The sequence below is a fragment of the Aphelocoma coerulescens genome, chromosome 2 (assembly GCF_041296385.1).
Source record: "Aphelocoma coerulescens isolate FSJ_1873_10779 chromosome 2, UR_Acoe_1.0, whole genome shotgun sequence".
In the NCBI taxonomy this organism is placed as follows: domain Eukaryota; kingdom Metazoa; phylum Chordata; class Aves; order Passeriformes; family Corvidae; genus Aphelocoma; species Aphelocoma coerulescens.
In genome coordinates, this window is record NC_091015.1 from 26,659,758 (window position 1) to 26,678,651 (window position 18,894).

Here is an 18,894-nt window from a genome sequence, read left to right on the forward strand (position 1 = left end):
AACTGCTGTCCTTCCTGCAACAAAAATTGATGCACTACACTACAGTACAAAACTGAACCTGAAAACCAAAACTTTGTTAAAAACAGGAATTTCTTTCACTTTTCATGTTACTATCAGAAAAAGCTCAGTTCTTCAATAACTCTACCTATCCATCATAAAGTTCTACCATACTCTGACTGTATCTTCTACCTCATAGTAATGTTCCCTATTGTCTCATAAGTCTTTTGCAATACATTTTTACTCAGATTATCTTCAGGACAGTGATCCAAAGATAAACAAGCCAGCTACGTTGTGATGGCCATTATGCAACATTAACACGTTCCAATGTATCTCAGCAAACCAGAGCTCCAGGCCTACTTGAAGAATGTAATAATTATACATAAGATATATAAGGGGCCCTTCAAAAAAAAAAAGAATGAGCTACTCAGAATGGTCTAATGACATTTTCATCCAGTCATGGGTATTTTTCAAAAATACCCACTCCCACTCACCATAGATGGATGAGATTTTAGATGCATCTAATGCTGCTGAAATGCTGCTACTTTGTTCTCTGTTTTGCTTCCTTACACCTTTCAGAAACAGAGGGATATCTAAGAATTATGAACCTGATAAAACATTTTTGGTGGCTACCTCAGCCCATATTACAGACTTTCCCTTTTGTTTCTTCCAGAGCATGTTTTGTTACACCAAAAATGCTACTGTACAACCAGCACATTGACCATAAGCTCAAGACATCAACTGCCTCATGTTCATCTTTTGAAAGTAGTCACCCCAGTTCCAGCAATTTGTCTTCTAGAGGCTTACATCTAGCAGAAAAACAATCATCTCACTCAAAGAAGCAAAGGATAGGAAAATTCTCCAGTGTTGCAACTACAGGATTGAAAGCAGTTTCTGAAGAAAGCACAGTTAAGATACTGAATGATACTGTTATCATTCAAAAATTGTAAAGGAGAAGTGCCAAACTATTAAGCAGCATGAATCTTACCTGGCACTCAATGTTATTAGCATAAAATATGTATTTGAACCAGGGTAAAGCATCCATCTCTGAATGCAACATACAAGTTAATAACAAGCCTCTCCAAGGCACCCATGCTTACAGTGCTCAAGGTTCACAGCTTAAAGGAGACAATCACTCCTGGTTTCAAGCTTCAGATCCCAACCACCACCCAAACACACACTCTTTCCCTGCCACAGCACAAAGCAGCTTTAGCAGCCTAAAGAGGTGCTTCCATCAAGAGATATCACAATCCAAAGATTCAAAAGAACAATATGATGCTGCACTCCCAGGGAACTTCTTCAGAGTCCTCAACTGCACCTGACATTATGCAGTACACACAGAGTCCTAAAAAGAAGCATCCCATGCTTTATCTGACACCTTAATGAATTACAGAACCAAGATAGCAAACAATGGCAAGAACAGACACCCTGAATGACATTACAAAAGGTTTCTGCATACTTCTCTCTCCCAGATGTCAACACGAGGTCCCAGTGAGTGAGCAAGACCATTTGCAGCAACAACCAAAAACCCGCTGCCTTTTGAAGAAAGCAAACCTGGAGCAGTGCCATACAGGGGTATCATAACCAGAATGATCCACTCTTAAATAACTACTAATTCTATAATAAGAAAAAAATTATATATGGATGTGCAATCAGTCCCCTTAAACTTGTGGAAAGTTTATAGGCAGCATCTTAAGTTGTTGCTAGAGTAATTTGTTATTTGTGACTTCATGCTTGTGAATGAGCAAGTAAAAGAAATGTGCTGGAGAGAAGTTCCTATACATTACATGTCTTGACTAATAATTGCATAACAGGAATTATGTAGGAATAACTGACAGGTAAATGTGTTTTGTTTCAGTGTTGTGTTTTCTTCTTTGAAGACAGAAGAGACAAAATGCTACACCTCAGCAGCTAAGAGAACTGGGAAGGGTGTGGGAGCGGGCACGAATCCTTACATGTGTGTATGGATCCAATCTACAGCCTTAAAAAGAACAAATGACACCAGCACAAGGGAAACAACATCACACACACCAAGTAAAATTATTAAAAGGCTATAAATGGTGAGACTCGAAGAAAAGCTAAAGTCCTGTGGTCAGGAACCCTTCCCCATAGCTAACAAAAATAATAGGAGCATTCCAGCACATACTTGGGCAAATGACAACACTGTGCTACTTGAAACAAAAAAAAACAGTTGTTTTTTTTTTCTTTTTTCTGTCCCTACAGTAGTCACCACAGTGGTATACTGGGTCATGGGAAGCACGGCTGTGGTCTGTGGAAGCCAAGTCACAGTAACTATCCTCCTTTCCCACATAAACATGCTAATCGACCCTGACTATGAAAAACCTGGACTTTCATGTTACAAAGTACCTCTCTCCATTACAGGTTTTTACCTGTCATCTCAAAATACGTATGCCAAAACAAGTGTTTGCAAACACACACTCTTTTGCCTGTAAGCAAGGGTATCACTGTTTGTTCAACTCGCATCATATGTGCTTTAGTTTAAAATTATTACATCATCTCCCTGAAGACAGGGAGTACAAAGTAAAGCCAGTTTAACATTTTATTTCACAATTCTTACCTTCAATATTAACAACAAACAACTGCTTGATGTTTAAATATTAGCAGATTACACAGTTGCCACAGGACACTGTGGTTGTGTGACCTTCATTCTTGCTGAAGATCCGAACTGAAAGGTGAAGCTATCAAAGAGGATACTGTGAAATAATTTTCAGTTTCATGTGGGAATATAAAATAATCCAGTGAAGACCTATATTGTTTATGCAAGGCAGTCACTGTAATCCTAGGAGTTTATCTGCCATTGACTTGCCACACCTCAGTCAAAATTGTTGAAGAGTTCACAATAACTCTCCATAATTCACCTAAGTTGTAAGATACCTGACAACAGTAATTAAGATCTTCTCATCTCCTTAAGAAACTGCAGAAACATTTTCAGCATTTTAATTACAAACTACTCTGATTTTAACTTGAATGATTTTGGCTTCTCATCTGTAAGTCTATTTTATCATAGATATTTGCATAAAGCAATAACTGTTTCATTAAAACATTAAATTTACTTCTGCTGCATTGCCCTCAGAATGTTTTTGTGAGATCACTTGGTTGCAGTGGAAATAATGATGATGATATCAAACTGAACACTTTGATTTAAAGACAGGAATTTAAAGATAAAATCCTTAAAATTACTTTCAGGAAAGCATTTTTAGAAGAGGGGAAAACAGCATCAAACCATTTTTTTCCAAGAAAGGCATTTCCATTTTCTTTGACGGCAATGCAGTCAAACTAAACTCTAAAAATACCAGATTAACAAACATAGAGCAGTGTTTAAGACACTAGAGAAAATCTAGCACTATTCTTTCGATGTCTCCAGGGGCTCTTCCATTTCATTCCTTGGACACCTGGGTTGATATCAGCACCCTGACATCACCAAATGAATTCAAAACAGCATGTCTGCCACCCCATAGTATCATACTTTTTAGCACCAACTGTCAAGACTGTAGCAGAATTCCAAAAAACCTCTTTCTGACCAGTTGATCCAGCACTTTGAAACACAAAAAATTAATGCTTTACCTCAAAAAAACCACTGGGTGATCAATCAGTGATTACAACTCACAGCTTTCACAACCTGCACTACCCCAGAAAGCCTGCAGTGAACAGAAAAGCCAGGAGATCACACACTAGGTTTCATTATATACCCCTTTGTTTGATCAAATTGTGGGTCATACACAACACAAAGTATCCCCAGGTTTTCAAAGCTACAAAAGAATTGTAGGCAGATATTCTGTATAAAACTTTCTAAAAACACTGAAGGAAAACAAGTGTATTTGGTAGTCTTTCTGCACATATTTTGCTAAGGTATTTCCATCATTTTCAAAAGTTCAGTGCTCTCTTTACTTCCTTCTCTCCCCACACATCCACAACAAAAGGGAAAAAGCTGCTTTATTATCTTTAACTTGTCAAAGGCACACAGAATAAGGAACTATTAACTGCTGCTTCAATTATACAGGATTTGAATGTTTGCACACTTGAGAATTAAGTATTCTGGTTTGGGCTATTCTCATACATGAGATATTGAATCTATAGGTTACATGTAATGGAAAACCAAAACCAAATTGCAAGAGTTTTACAGGCATTAAGAGATTTACACCACTATTTTCTTTATGGAGAGAAAAGAGGCTCAAAACTTCTGTAGTATAACGTTCACAATGCAGAAAAGACTGAACCTGCTGCTTCACACCAGTTAGTCTTGAAAAAAATGATGCAGACCAAGTGACTGATCTAGGTCTGTGAACAGAGTAAAAGCAATTGTATAAAGTTTGTTGTTGCCATGTTTTTCTTCCTTTTGAACACCATCAACATGGGACTAATTCATGATCTTTAGAAAGTAGTTTCCAGTTAGACTGACACACAATGGCAAGCAGTCTTAGACAGGTGAAGTGACAGGAAGGAGGAAGGCTGACTTGATGTCAGTGACAAAAACTATTTTAATGGAAATGTGAAATTATTCAAAAATTTCTCCTCCTAAACACGTGAAAATTTCTCTAGTCAGATTCAGACTGCACAATGGGCTGAGAGCAGGAATCAGGCAGACACAGTATTTTTACATACCGTGTTTTCCTAATGGCTTTTCATACTCAGTGCCTCACTTAAAGGTTTCTTCTGTCAAAGATCTGTTAAATCAGTGATGTTTCATCAAATAGTAGTTGTCAAACATGATAAAGAACTACAATAATAAAATACGTGACCAAGAGGTTTTAGTAGCCAAGGATCCAGGGAAGAGTGGAAATAGACTGTATTTCCAAGGCACAGAAAAATGACAATAGTAATGAACAGTCTGCTGTTTGTATTCAGTAATATTAATTTTCAGACCTCTTCTATCCTAAAATAAGACCTACACCTCAGACCATGTGATGGATGGATATGACAGGAAAGTCACATAACAAAGGACAGATGATAATGCTTGACTGCTATTGCAGAACATATCTTCAAATTAAGTCCTTTAAGTAGGAAGACTCCTGCCCTGTTACTGATACGAGGCAACATCCTAGTCTCTCTCCCACACTAAGAGCACACACCAGATCCCAGACCCTATTAAGCAGATGTAGGGGGCACCTGATGTAAAAGAACTGCAAAAAAAATGCAAAGCCACACCATAAACAACACACTACTAAGCGGCATTAAGACAGGAGATTTTATTTCTCAGTATAGGAAACCATGTGTCTACACATTTGAACATAGACCTTTAAACCAGAGTTCCATGTACAGAGAATCTTTGTCTCATGATCCTGCTGACGGCCTTTCATGTTTTGAAGATGTTACCTGCATTTTGATTAACACCTATCAACCTTTGACGAAAGATGTAGTCAGATGCTGCTCAAGCTACTCCAACACTGAATAATTTGCTCTAATTTATTCCTTTAAAACTACTCTAATTTACTGCTTTACTTTGATGAAGTGGGCACTTTTGATAACTTCCCAGAATTAAATACCCCCTGGCTGAGGCAAAAATCCCAAAACACCCCAAAAAATGATGATTCTACTGGCTGAGAGAGTTCAGGGAAGTTGGGATAAGAAACAGCAACTAAAATATAAAGACAATTAGAATTTTTTTCCTCCTACTAGCTGATTGATTGGCATTTGGTTTAGGATCATCCTTGTGAAAGCATCCTCCCATGTTGACCAAGTGCATTTTTAGGCAGTAGGCAAACATCATGAGGAGGAAGGCCGAAAAATGTGCCCTTCCATATTCTGAAATTCAGGCATTTTTCCCTGTACACAATGTCAGAATGAAAAACAAAGCACAGCAAATGCTAGTTAATTTTTTCTTCTCATCTTCTTGCAAAGCCAGCTCTAAAAAAAGACTCCAACCTGCCACAGAACCTTCTTTGAACCTTCCATTTCCTATTAAGTTTAAACTTACATTCTCAGATAGAAATGAAGCTTGGCTCCAGGAAGGAACATCTTTAAATTGTCAGTGAATAAAGATCAGGTAATATTCACCTACAGAAACTGAAAAATGTGAAAAGATAAATACAGAACAGTGCATGGAACTGGAAAAATCTCTGGTCAACAGCATTTTACATAACAATTTGAATTCCAGTGAATCAATTTCAATTACAAAGGAAGTACCAACAAGATCACAGTGTCACAAACAGAAAAAGAATAAACTCTATTGGGGAAATGACAAGTGAAAATCAAATAAATCACTGTTCTCATCCTTTTCTTAAAGTTTTCAGTCTAAGAAATTTGTTCAACTATATAGGAAATACCCAGACTTTGGATTCCCCACACTTCCCTCCCTGTGCAGTTCCACAACTGCTCAGGAATTATATATTTTAGATTTGCTCCACAGCTGTTTAGGTTCATGGGGCAGTGCAGGTAGCTGTGGCCACCCTGACCCCAGACGAAACACCAGAACCCAATGTTCGGTGGTCAGGCACCAATGCTTGAAGAGGGCCTTCAGGGTGAGGGCGAGATCCCATCACCCCTTGGCGCAGTTATTTGCCTACTTTGTGTTGATTGGTTCTTGTTTTTCCCTCTCTGTTTAATGTATAAGTCTGTAAATATTCTGTTCTCTTAGTTAAATATGTATTAGTTCTATTAATTTCTGCGTTACTCGATACCCCCACTGGCTATCCCCTGTAATCCCTCCTCTGAGTTATCCCCATTGGCTCCTCCATTGTTAATCCCACCTCCTTTGCCCTGTCCTATTGGCTGGATCCCTCATCCCCGCCTTTCCTGCCCCAAGTAAAATCCCTGGACCCTTTTCAAAAATCGGTTCATGACTAGTCCCTTCACCAGCAATAAACCTGCTCGTGCAACCTACACGGAGAGTCCCCTCCTTCACTCTTTGCCTCTGCCTGTGCACCCCGACAGCCTAGCCCAGGACAAGCTCCTTCGGGTGAGGAGCTCACTCCCTCCCTTAGAGCCGCGGATGTAGAGCGTGCAGCCAGACCTCTGGGCTTCTTGTTTTCCTGGCTAGCGCGCCCTCAGCTCAACAGCCATGGTTTTGATACTACAGAAGACTAATTACATAAAAACATCTGAATCACAGAATCCCAGAATAAACTGAGTTGGAACAGAGCCACAAAGATAATCGAGTCCAATCCCTGTCCCTGCACAGGACCATTCCCCAAGAGTCACACCAAGTGCCCAAGAGCATTGCCCAAACACTTCTTGAACTCTGCCAGGCTTGGTGCTGTGACCACTTCCCTGGGGAGCCTGTTCCAGAGCCCAGCCACCCTCTGGGTGAAAAACCTTTTTCTAATATCCAACCTAAACCTTCCCTGATACAACTTCAGGCCGTTCCCTTGGGTCCCGTCACTTGTTATCACAGTAAAGAGATCAGTGCCTGCCCCTCCTCTTCCCCTCACAAGGAAGTTGCAGACTGTGATGAGGTCTCCCCTCGGTTCTCCTCTTCTGAAGGAGCAAGGAAAACAAGGTCTGCTTCTATGTATTTATAAGACTGGCTAATAACTGTGGTCATCTAGCTACACATCTCCTTCCGTATTTTAGCTTTGAAATTAAGTTTACTCTTTGCAATCCTTCAGTTAGCCTAATCATCAAGGCCATAACAATCATAATTGTAAAAAGCACATGTATTACTCTTCTGATAGGTCCCCATAATTGCAAAAATAACCTTTAAAAGCCTTGAAATTTTTAAACGGATGGAATTTTTTTAAAAAAACCTAAACTTTAAGAGTTACAGGGTGTATTATCTTCACATGGGATTGATTCACAGTGGGACCGGAAGACTGGAAAACAATTTAATGACTACACCCTTCAAGTGTAATGCTAATATCCTTCAAGTAAAACTCTTCTTTGGTATTTCTGTTTTGAAAAGAAGACACAATCAAGTTCCAGCTATATAATTTGTGGCTAATCTCAATATAATCTAACAATAGTTCTGCAGATAACTACAACTCTAGGACTATCATTGCTGGCTGCCCAAAACTTGGACCTTAGCAGGTGAATTTAATTCTGTATTCTGGCAGCTTCTAGCAAATCATATATATGCTGGTCAAAAGCATTTAATGAGCTTTAAAATGCTCAGTTTTTAAAAGACTCTTCTTCAAATGACAACATATCATTAACTATTTGCCTCCCTGATCAGTCTGTTTTGCTGTCAGACAATCCTGCCCCAGGTATCCAAAAGAGGTGCTGGAGTACATTCTTTATCAGCTTTCTGCAAAGCACTGTACTTCACAAAAAGGTGATCTTACAGGTCTGAATGAATATACGTCTGCGTTTCTCTCCACAGTACATCAAATTTAATTAATCTAGTAGTATGCATTAAGATACAGTGTTAACATATTTTTTCATTGTTTGCACCTGATTTTAATCAAAGAGAAGTAGTAATAATTCAAACAGCACTAATACGGCTGGAAAGTGTTCACCTCTCACAAGGACAGTGGGTGGAGCAAGAATTAACACTTTCAAGAGAGGTTACCTGTCCTATTCATTGAAATCAGAACCACCTAAAATATAAAAAGTATGAAGGCCAAAAATGTGAAAAGACTAAGGAGATGTACAGAGTAAAGAAAATTTGTCACTTAAGAATGGAAACATATTTTAGAGTAACTAAAACAATCACAAGTTGCAACAGTACTATTTATTAGAATAAACTTAGATTGCCCAAGTTTTCCAAATATGATATCTGGGTTAAAAAAAAAATCCAAACCAAACCCCAACCAGCAAAAAAAAACCCAACACAAAGATAAATCCCAAAAAAGGTCGCAGGTGTCTGTTCCCAGAGTACCCTCCCTCCAGCTTTGGTCCAGAGCCTTTGAGATTGGGTCTTCTGCTAAAGGGATAAAGCAGTATTATTGATGCTAACATGGCCTGGCTGGTGGGGAGCAAGACCAAGAGCATGTGGAGGTCATAAGTCATAAAGACAACAGTAACCTAAACCACAAATGCATGAAATCTCTCTGTAGCGACCTTTTTCATTTTGACCTTTATACATGTTAATATGGATAATTCATAAAATGACAGAGTGCTTAACAATTCACATATGTATCAATCATTCAGAAACTACCAATCAAAGGAAAAAAACACAGATTATTGCGTGGCACTCAAGGTTCCTTCATCTTCAGCATTACAGTCATCCACCTTTAATTTCCCAAATTTCTGGAGAGTTAGGATTTCATTTCACAGAGTTAGAACTTCACCAGCTGCCTGACACCTACAGACTAAGGCTGGAGTCATCTTCTGTGTGTGGTGTTGAGCTAAGGCTGATCAGCACTGTTAGATAAACATGTAGGGACCAGCTAGACTAATCAATGCAAAACCAACCACAAACTTGCCTAAAGCAAGTGGCAGTTATTTCTTCTACAGCAAAGTCAGGTCACATTTGAATACATAAATAAGCCAATCAGAGACACATCTTTTAAAAAACAAAAACAACACAACATTAGAAACCATTTGCAAGGGCAGTCTGATTTTCTACTTCTGCTTACTCAGAAAACTTTTAAAACATTTCTATCAGTCCAGGTATTAGGCATTATAGAGAAAATGGGACAAAATACTTCAAAAGAGTTGAGTATAAATATTTAAAAGAAGAATTATAACAAAGCTTTCTTGGTGTTTCAGTTCCATTTTTTACTTTCATTCTTTCAATTTAAATTTTTGTCCACTGGCACGTAAATAACTAATGGGTAATTAGTTGACCAGTTAGTTCTATGACAGTCTCACAATTTTGCCTACGCAATATTACAGTTACATCCCCATGGCTACATTCTTGCACTGCACCTCCTACCTTTAGGGAAAAATTCCTACAATCTCTATGGCTATCCCAGCATGAACCATGGCTGACAAAAAGACAAACCACTTACCAAAAGTAAAAAACCTGGCCTTCCTATTTCTCTGCTGACCAATGGAAAGTGCAAAAGTATCTATAAATGCACAGCAGTAAATTGTTCTATGGTGGTCACACTAAACAACCCTTTGCAGGTTTCCAGTTAGGTATTCCTGTGCTCAGTGCCATCCATAGAACTCCTGCTTTGCTGTGAACCATATTAGGAACTGATCTCATCTGATGCAAACAAAACCAATTTATATATACTTAAAAAGAAAAAAAAAAAAAACTGTGACACTTTTTGCCCAGTCAGTTATCCACTCCAATTCATCCCTGCACCCTTACACTACCCTAGTTTTGCCACTGAATCATTACTTAGTGAAATCACAACTTCATGGCTACCACAGCTTTTAAATACTGCAGTGACCTGGCAGTTCAGGAAACAAAGAGGTACCTCTCCACACCAACCCAACCAACACAACAGCTACAGCAAGTTCAGCCCTGGCATCAGAGCAGAGAAACAATCAGCCCAGTATGAGGAAGGCAAAGAACCAGTCTCCGAGATTTCGTCTAGCCTAGCCTTGGCTTTCAAAAAAGAACCATTAAGCTCCTAAAGCTATGGAAGTAGTGATGATATTAAGATCTAAAAAGTATTTTTAAAAGGTTTAGCTATGTGGGCACAAGCCTGCCCATCTCTGTGTGCTCTCTACAAATAAAATGTGTATTTGTGTATTTGCAAACTCCACTTTGCTCAGCCTCTGAAGGTCAGATCCATTAGCACGCTCCACTACCTCAGTCACAGCATGATGCAAAAACCATTCCATCTCTACAAGCAGAAAGTCACATGCGATTTAAGGTTTTAGGATTCTAGAAGTTTTACCAAGGTGCACATCCAGAACTGTGGCAGCCCTGATTTGAGCATGTAGAGACATTTTAGACACACTAACCAGGAGCCCAGCAACCAGCAACCACACATGCAACACATCTAATGTACATTGACAGTAAGCACCAGGCAGCAACCCTCTGAAACTGTGGCAGCTGGAGGTTTCATTCATGCAAAATGCATCAACACTGCTAGCAACAGAGAATCCGAATCTCCCCCCTCCCAGCTGGGTACCCTAATTGCTAGAAACTGAATCAGGTTCTGGCCCACTCCTCTTGCCCTCAGTCCTTGTGCTGCATTATACCTACACAGTGGCCCTGCATGAAACAGAGGTGCAAACCTTGTTGTTTAAAGATCCTCCTGGGACTTTTCTCCATCCTGTCCCTTCATTTCCCATTGGCTGCCTTAAATGCTCCCTACTCAGCACACCGCCTGTTTAGGTACCGATTCCTGACACCTCTGGTAGGTTTCTTAATTCCAAAGTCAAGTAGGTAAAAAAGTTAGGCATGACGATGTTAATCTAAAGAACATCTAAAAATCATCTTTGCCTAAACTGGTTTTCACATGGCCAGAGTGCAAGGCAGATCTCCAAGGAGATGTGAAGAGTGACCATACTGGTCAGCATAAAAACACTTCTTGCAGGCTGCCTAGGGATGCAAGACATCATAGATGTCTTATCTATCATATGAATCCAGCTGCTGATGTTAGGGACCTCACATGTATCCAACAAAAGGAATGTGATTAGTCCTGCGACAAGCTGTGTTTCTTCTGTTTCTTATCTAAAAGCACATAGTTTGGTGTATATGCATTCACTTTGCCTGTCTCTCTCTCAAGTGTTTCTTTTTTCCCTCTTCAGAGAGAAAGAAAAATGCCAACAACCCATTCTTTATGAGCAATTTCATCCTTTAACACACTGGATTTTGTTCAGGTCAAGTAACATTTTTGGTAAAGAATATAATTGCAATTGCATGTTTCTAAGATCTTGTAAATAGCATGACATTATTTTAAAAACTTATGAAAAATGCATTTACAGTGTTCCTTTAAGTGTTTTAACACAGCTTCAGCTGGAATTGCTTTATTCCAAAGCAACTGAATATAGAGTATTTTTATAAGGATCTCTTTGTCTCTCTGCAAACGACTGAGATACAGATACTTTCCAGAAAGAGAATGCACCAGAAAATATCCAACCTTACATTTTACTAGCCATAGTTACCTAGCACCATAAAACACCAGTTGCTCTGTTCCTGAAGATTATGTTGTAGCTAAAGCAAAACAGCATGATTAGCAGAGTCAAGTAGTGCCTAGAGGCCTTATGCAAGTTTAGGTTTGGCACCATACAAACACACAGGCTCTATTCAGTATGGTAAAGCCATTCTACAGCCAAAGCAGAGGCAATTCCATCGATCAAAAGCAAAAATGAAGCTAAAATTCAGCAGCACATTCATGCTATCCTCCAGGAAATACAGTATCACATACCTCCTTGTCATACTCCTTGGACAACATAAACAAATAAAATAGATATTGGCCTAAACAAGCTGGTCAGAACACACATTGTTATCATTCAGGGCTGTAAGCTTGTCTACATTACAGCTCTAGGAGGAGCGCCTTTAACACGTGGTTTGAGGCACACTTGGAAGAGCTTCTCTAACCTCCTGGGACACAAAGCTGCATAGAAAGAGGAAATTATTTCCCGGTGTGATAAAATCCAGATAACTTTAAATACTTTTCATCAGGCATCACAAAAGACAATATATACACATAACTGCTGGGTCCAGTAGCACTCTCCTGGGCTATACAGGAAGCAAAGCCACCCTGCAATTCCTCTTACAGGGACACCAAAATGGAAATAAGCAAGTTTCAAAAATTTGCCAAAACCACCGGCAGTTGCAACATGTGATGGCATCAGTACCTAACATATTGAAGACATGAAGCAACCTCTTTCACCACCTCCTGTTGCCTCCACCTTGCTCTGATAAGGAAAGGTGGGGTCAGAGAGGAAACAGTAGTACAAAGACACAGGTAAACTCAATTGAGACCAAACTCCCACTCTACTAAAGCTTGTTTTCAGGGTAACTCAGCATCCACTGCAGAAGAGAACTGTATACACTTTTTCCACATCAGAGTTGTTCCATGAGTGCCTTTCCTGGGATGATTCTTGTCAGTGGGCCCTGTAACACTGTGAGCCTTGTAAGACTAGGACTCAGTCTTCCTGAAGGTAGCCACGATAAGCAAAGATTTATGCAGTAAAAGAAACCAAATAGAACTAAACACATAAACTATGACAGGCAGGACAGTGGAGTAAATTACTTGGCTTCTTCTCTGTTTCAGCTGCAGTCATCGTTCATGCTACTCTGTACTTAGAAAAGGTCTGAAGTTATCAGCACTCATACAAATTCAGTGTCCCTCTATCAGGCAAATTCTGGTCTCTTAAGAAATCAAGATGCAGTAATAAGTCATAAGCAGCATAAATACATGTTTTTTTGCTGAGAGGAAAGTGGAAAGAAGAGTCTTATGATACATACAGTTTTTAAGAATTTACATATTTCTGCACAGATCCAAAATAACTATGCATGAGCAAGCACTGCTGGACCTGTACAGACTAGCAACAGGACTTTCCACATGGATATTACATAATGCTATCACATCCAAAAAAAATTACTGTGGTACCATTAAGTGTCATGACACTATTAAATCTATAGTACATAAACTCAGTGGTGCTTCAGAGAAACAGATTGCTCTCTCCTTACTCACCAACCACTTTCCTCTCCAAAACTGATCTCACTGAGTGGCTGGAGCCTGTCCACAACGGACTCCACTCCTTTCATGGACACAGTAGCCCATCATGACGCCAGAATCCCTCACCTCTTCTTTTCTGAGGGCCCAACAAATCCATGTCCAATGCAATGCAATTCTTCTCTTCCATTTTGCTGGAGGAAGGGAAGAATGGCACAACTGAGGGCAAGAAGAACGAATTCAGCCTGTTCCCAGGCACACCCCACGCTACTGCTACCACAGGAGAGAGGAGCACGGGAGAAGGAGCTGAACAAAGAGGCACAGTGGAACTGTATGATGCACAAAGGGACACACTGGGTGTGCATGGCAGCAAAATAATCAAAGTGGCATGGTTGTGCCAGCATCTAATATTTTCAGGATTGTTTGCAATCACATTTATTTAGAATTGCATTGCAATGGTGCCTGCATTTCAACCACTGCTTACCCAAACCTCACTAATTCACATTCTCCAGGACAGGCACTGAATCGCTTCTGCAGACAAAAAGGTTCGTAGAGGCAGGGCCAGTGGCATCAATCCCTCACAGAACTCCAGGTAATACAGCTGAGGTGATGAATCTTGCAGGACTGGGATGTTCAGTGTGAGATGTCTGACTACAGTAACACCAAGAAATAAAAGGAGCCTGTGACTGGGGACTAACTATTTTTGATACGACAAGGTTTAGGACTTTAAAGGTAAATGTGGCAGTAACCAGAAACAACATTTAACTCCACTGGTACAGCTTCCATAATAAACAGTTTCAGAAAAACACAAGAGAAAAGAGAATTAAAAAAAAAAAAAAAAGTTAAATATATGAAAATTGCATAACCAATTTTCTTTACCTTGCATTAGAACTATCCCAAATATTGTCACATAAGTCCGCAACAAATCTCTTTTTGTTACATTATTGATTTAGTTCTGACAGTCAGGCATTTGTTCTTCGAAAGACTTACACATGCACTTAAAATTAAGCATGCAAGCAGTCCCATCAGGTACTGATGTAAGGTTCATGCCTTCTCTTGAACAGTCATTTTACACCTAGCTTTTTTAGCATGCAATATTTGTGTTCACTTTGCTCGTTAGACAATAATTTTAAAATAATTTATACATTCTGGGTAGTACGGGCAACAAATATGTGTCCCATGGATAAAAGTTCACACATGACACACAAAAAACCAATTACATTAGAAACAGAGATATTCCACAGTATTTAAAAATAACTCCTGTATTATTATTATGCAATTCATACAATTATTGAACTTTATTTCCTGCTATCCATAGCATATCCAATGCTATCCATAGCAGAGATAAAGTTTAATGGTGTTCAAGTGCTTCCATGCTAAGCCACTGTTTTTACAGTTTTCTAGGCTTTGATTTATCTACCAAAATTATTTGAGTTTGGAATTTTCATTAATGCAATTTTTAACTGTTTTGAATGTAGCTTAGTGGTTATGAAATATAAAGTTAAAAAATATTATGTATACTAGCTCCCATTATAAATGTCAGTTTCTGACCTTAAGTTGAACAGACAAAGTAGAACAGTAACAAAAGCAAAATCAGCTACAGAAAGAAGTCTCACTGAGACATACCTTAGAACCTGAACCTCCCACTGAAAATATGTTCATATTTTACCAAGCAGTAGAACTTTAAAAAGACAGCAAGTCACACTTTGCACATGCATAAGACAACAGTTATGCCCAGAACTGTGTAGCGGAATAGGGATCAAGGGTAACTGACATTCACTCAACACAAACATTTAATTTTGCTGTAAAATACACACCAGGTGAGTGGCAAGGGGCATTAGTTAGACTATGTAAATTCTCTGTAGAACTATATGGCTAAAGGGCAGAAAAACAACATTGTGATTGCATTGTTAAACACTCAAAATGAAGAAATAAGCAGGACACAATATGTAAAACATTAGTGCTTTGTACGTGCATTACCATGAAGAGGTTCCACATAGCCTCTTTTTTTTGCACAATGCAGAAAAAGCAGCCAGTACCCAGGACAGTAATTTAGTTACCAATGGGGTAAAAATCTACTGGGAAATCTCACCTCTGGTTTTTACTGGCAATTTGTGCTAATATAATTTACAGTGTAGTTTTCCCAAAGCAGTTTCAGAAAATGTTTTCAAAGTTTAAGAAAACACATTGATGTCAATATTCATTGTTTAAAATATTGTATAAGTTGCAAACATTGAGCTATATACAACAAAGGAAATTAAATGGGGCTGTAGTGTCCATTTCTTGATACCTGAGTGCTTAACTATGCAGGCTTAACAGTATTCCATTTGGGTTTTCGTTTTGAGAGACTGAATTCCTAGAGTCTGCTTAAAATGTCAACATTTGAAATCTTGCAAGCAAAGACCAATTACATCCAAAGACTCTATGCCTAAAAGGGTATAATTAAAAAATTAAAGGAAGCGGTCATGCAGGATACTGGCAAGGAAAAAGTACTAAATAAATTTTAGAAAAAGCATTTAACTCACCAGTCCATTGTTTGGCTGAGGTGAAAAAGGCAAACATTACTGAGATGCATCAGTGAGGAAGTTAGAACACAAACCAAGGCCCATGCCTGCAAGCACACGTGAGTAACTTCAGGCCCAGAAGCTCTTTCCGTGGCAAAGTTATTCATATGTGTGCTTGCAGAACCTAAGCTGAAATGTTACCCTTAAAGTACAAAATGCTACTTGCATTTTGCAACTGACCTCAATAAAAATAGAAATTCACCTGTGTTTAACTGTTTCAGCTGAAGACAAAAACCCCCTTGAAGTCTAACAAGGTAATGTAATAATTAATCCATTCTAGCTGCTCACAGTTACAGTTCGTTTGTTTCTAACATAAGTCTCTCACGCATTTAGGCTTACAACCAGAAGCCTTCCTTGAAAGCTATGTGAGGACTGTACACCCTGGGGTACAAAGAGCTGTATCTCTGCCTTGCAATGCACCAAGAATGCATATGACATGAGGATTATGCCATTATTCATTTTATTGGGTATCTCTCTGCCAAGCCTGATGTAACCTGAAATGTACAATATTCAGTTAAGTGTCTCTTAAAGTGCTGAGTCTTTCTAACATATGATTGTGTAGATTTTGGGGATCTGAACTGTGTAAGAAATCTAGCTGAAAGAAAAAGAGCACCATGCAAATGTGTAGCACATGTGTCTACCCAATTAGACAAACACTAACTACATATACAGTATTTTTTGAGTATATGTAACTACTATAGGTTCAAATGGATTGCAGAATACAAACCACTGCTTGGAGAAGAGAAAATAAGTAAAAGGTTCAAAAATTCAGAGAATGAAAGACTTTTAAATCTTTAAATGCCAATGGTTTGGTAAGAAGTAACTGATATGCTGTGTGTATGGACCAGTGGGCAATCAAAAATTTTAAAAAAAGCTAGACAGGGCAGCTGAGATTCACAAATAGCGAACACAAGATTTGGGGATGACTGTTCCAATGCATGCTAGCAATAAGAAATCAAATATTGCTCAATCCATTAAAACAGCATGCAGTTCAGATAACCTAAGTTCTTACTGAGAAAGGTGCTGACCAAAGCAGCTCTGTTCTAGACGAGCTGAAATAAAGGAGCACACAATTCTGGCCACACTGAGCCATGTGCTGCTTTGAGTTGTTGGCGGAAGCTTTGTTTTCTGATGTTTCCTCAACATAAGTTTCACCACTGACTTCAATATAAGAGGGACATGGAGTATTTTCTTTTTAAAGTGTCAGTATTCAAATACAAAACCTAATGAAAGTAGTAAGTTTTGAAACACCAACACTACATCTAATTTTATCTGCCATTCGATATGGACTTGATCCAGCTAATTGCAAATTTTTCTTCTGGGATGGGAGTATATTTTAGGCAATTAAATAAAGTATTTCAATTTGTTTATCCTTCTGATCTGCAAAGAAGTCTAAATAGCAGGTATCAGCCTCACAGGAGAGCACTGAGACGTAAAAATGGTATTATATAACCAAATGTGAAAATAGAAGGTAAAAATAGGTACATGGAGAAAATGGGAGAAAAAGCAAAAAAAGACCATCACACTAAGGCCTGCAAGCAGGACAGGGCCAATATCTGTACCCACTCCGGGACCCACCAGCCGCCGTCCCAAGAATCCGCTGCATCCTCTCGTCTAAACCAGTGTGTGTGTCCGCATGTATAACATGAGTGTACGTGTGTATTTATGCATCTGTACATTGTGAAAGAAGGTGCATGGTGGGGCTCTCACTGAGGCACTACTGGGCCCAACTGCGCTTGGCGGAGCCGCGGCCGGGCCAAGGCACAGGTGCCCGGCGGGGCAGTGCGGGGCCGTGCCGGGGAGAGTGACCCCGGCACCGACCCAGAGGCACCGACCGCGAGAGGCGCCGCGCAGTGTCATTCACACCGATGATGCATCGCAAGCGGAGCGCAGGCCCGCTGCTCCCGGCGCGGGCAGGTGCGGATCCTCGCCGCGCTGGCACCCAGCCCCACCGGCCTGGGGGCCGCCCGCTGCCCGCTGCCCGCTCCCCCGGGGCCGGCGGCGAGCGGGCGCAGAGCCCCGAGGAGGAGGCGCCACCGCCGGGCTTCGTCAAGGACAGGCCCGAGGTCAAGCCCGGCAACCGCCCCGCCGCGGCCGCGGCCCCTTCCCCGCCGCCGCCCGCCGCCTGCCCGCCCGCCGGCGGCGGTGCCTTACCTTGGCAGCCATGCTGTGCCCGGCGCGGCCACCCCTTCCCGTCCCTTCCCTTCCTCCGCTCCCCTCCCTTCCGACCGCGGCACGCAGCTTCCCCGCCTGCGCACCAGCCCGCCAGCGCCGGCCGTCACCGCTCTCCTGCTCTCACAGGCAAGGACGGGGCGCCGCCCCCGCCCGGCCCCGCCGCGGCCCCGTGATCGCCCGGCACGGTCCGGACCGGCCCCGCGGGCCCCGCGCTTGGCGGCGGGCGAGGCTGTGGGAGATGCGGCCTCGGGCACCGGCGGAACGCCGGCGTTGCAGGGCGAGCACCGCCTCATCCCTGTGAAGGGCCTGATTGCCCTCCGGGCTCCTCCACGGTTACGGCTGGTGGCCCAGCGGGGGCAGGGGAACTCAGAGCTCTTGGGGGCCTTGCAGCCTCTCCGCCCGCTGGAGACGGTGACCATGTCACCAGTTGGTGGCTCGCGCTGCTGACCCCAGGGAATGCCCCCGCCGTGTTCGGAGAACACCGGGGCAAGCAGCGGAAGGATGCCAACACCTTCAAATCAAACCCTGCTGTCCTGCCCAGCGCTGTTTTCTACCCCTCAAGATAGGCTGCTGTTGGAGGGATATTTCATCCAGTTGCAGCATCCCGAGGCATCATTCTGGGATGTCCCAAAAACAAGCTGTGCCTTCAGCCAAATTTTGTCAATGCTCTGCTAGTTTCTAAGTCAGCATGAACGTGACACATGGGCAGCCCCGCTGCAGTCCAGAGCTGT

At 41.0% G+C, this 18,894-nt stretch overlaps 1 protein-coding gene across 2 annotated transcripts in view; it reads right to left on the reverse strand.

The window, feature by feature from the left end:
* The window catches only part of LOC138106370 (electrogenic aspartate/glutamate antiporter SLC25A13, mitochondrial), a 103,187-nt gene extending 84,944 nt beyond the window's left edge, over window positions 1-18,243 (reverse strand). Inside the window, exons 1-2 of one of the 2 annotated variants that reach the window (XM_069006879.1) lie at window positions 15,950-16,001; window positions 13,554-13,618 (exon numbers count right to left, since the gene is read on the reverse strand). In XM_069006879.1, coding sequence (XP_068862980.1) covers window positions 13,554-13,618; window positions 15,950-15,986 — 102 coding nt within the window. In that variant the 5' untranslated portion in view covers window positions 15,987-16,001. Of the gene's footprint in view, window positions 1-13,553; window positions 13,619-15,949; window positions 16,002-18,142 lie in introns of those variants that run through there. The other variant, XM_069006880.1, reaches the window with a different exon arrangement.
* Window positions 18,244-18,894: the final 651 nt, after the last annotated feature.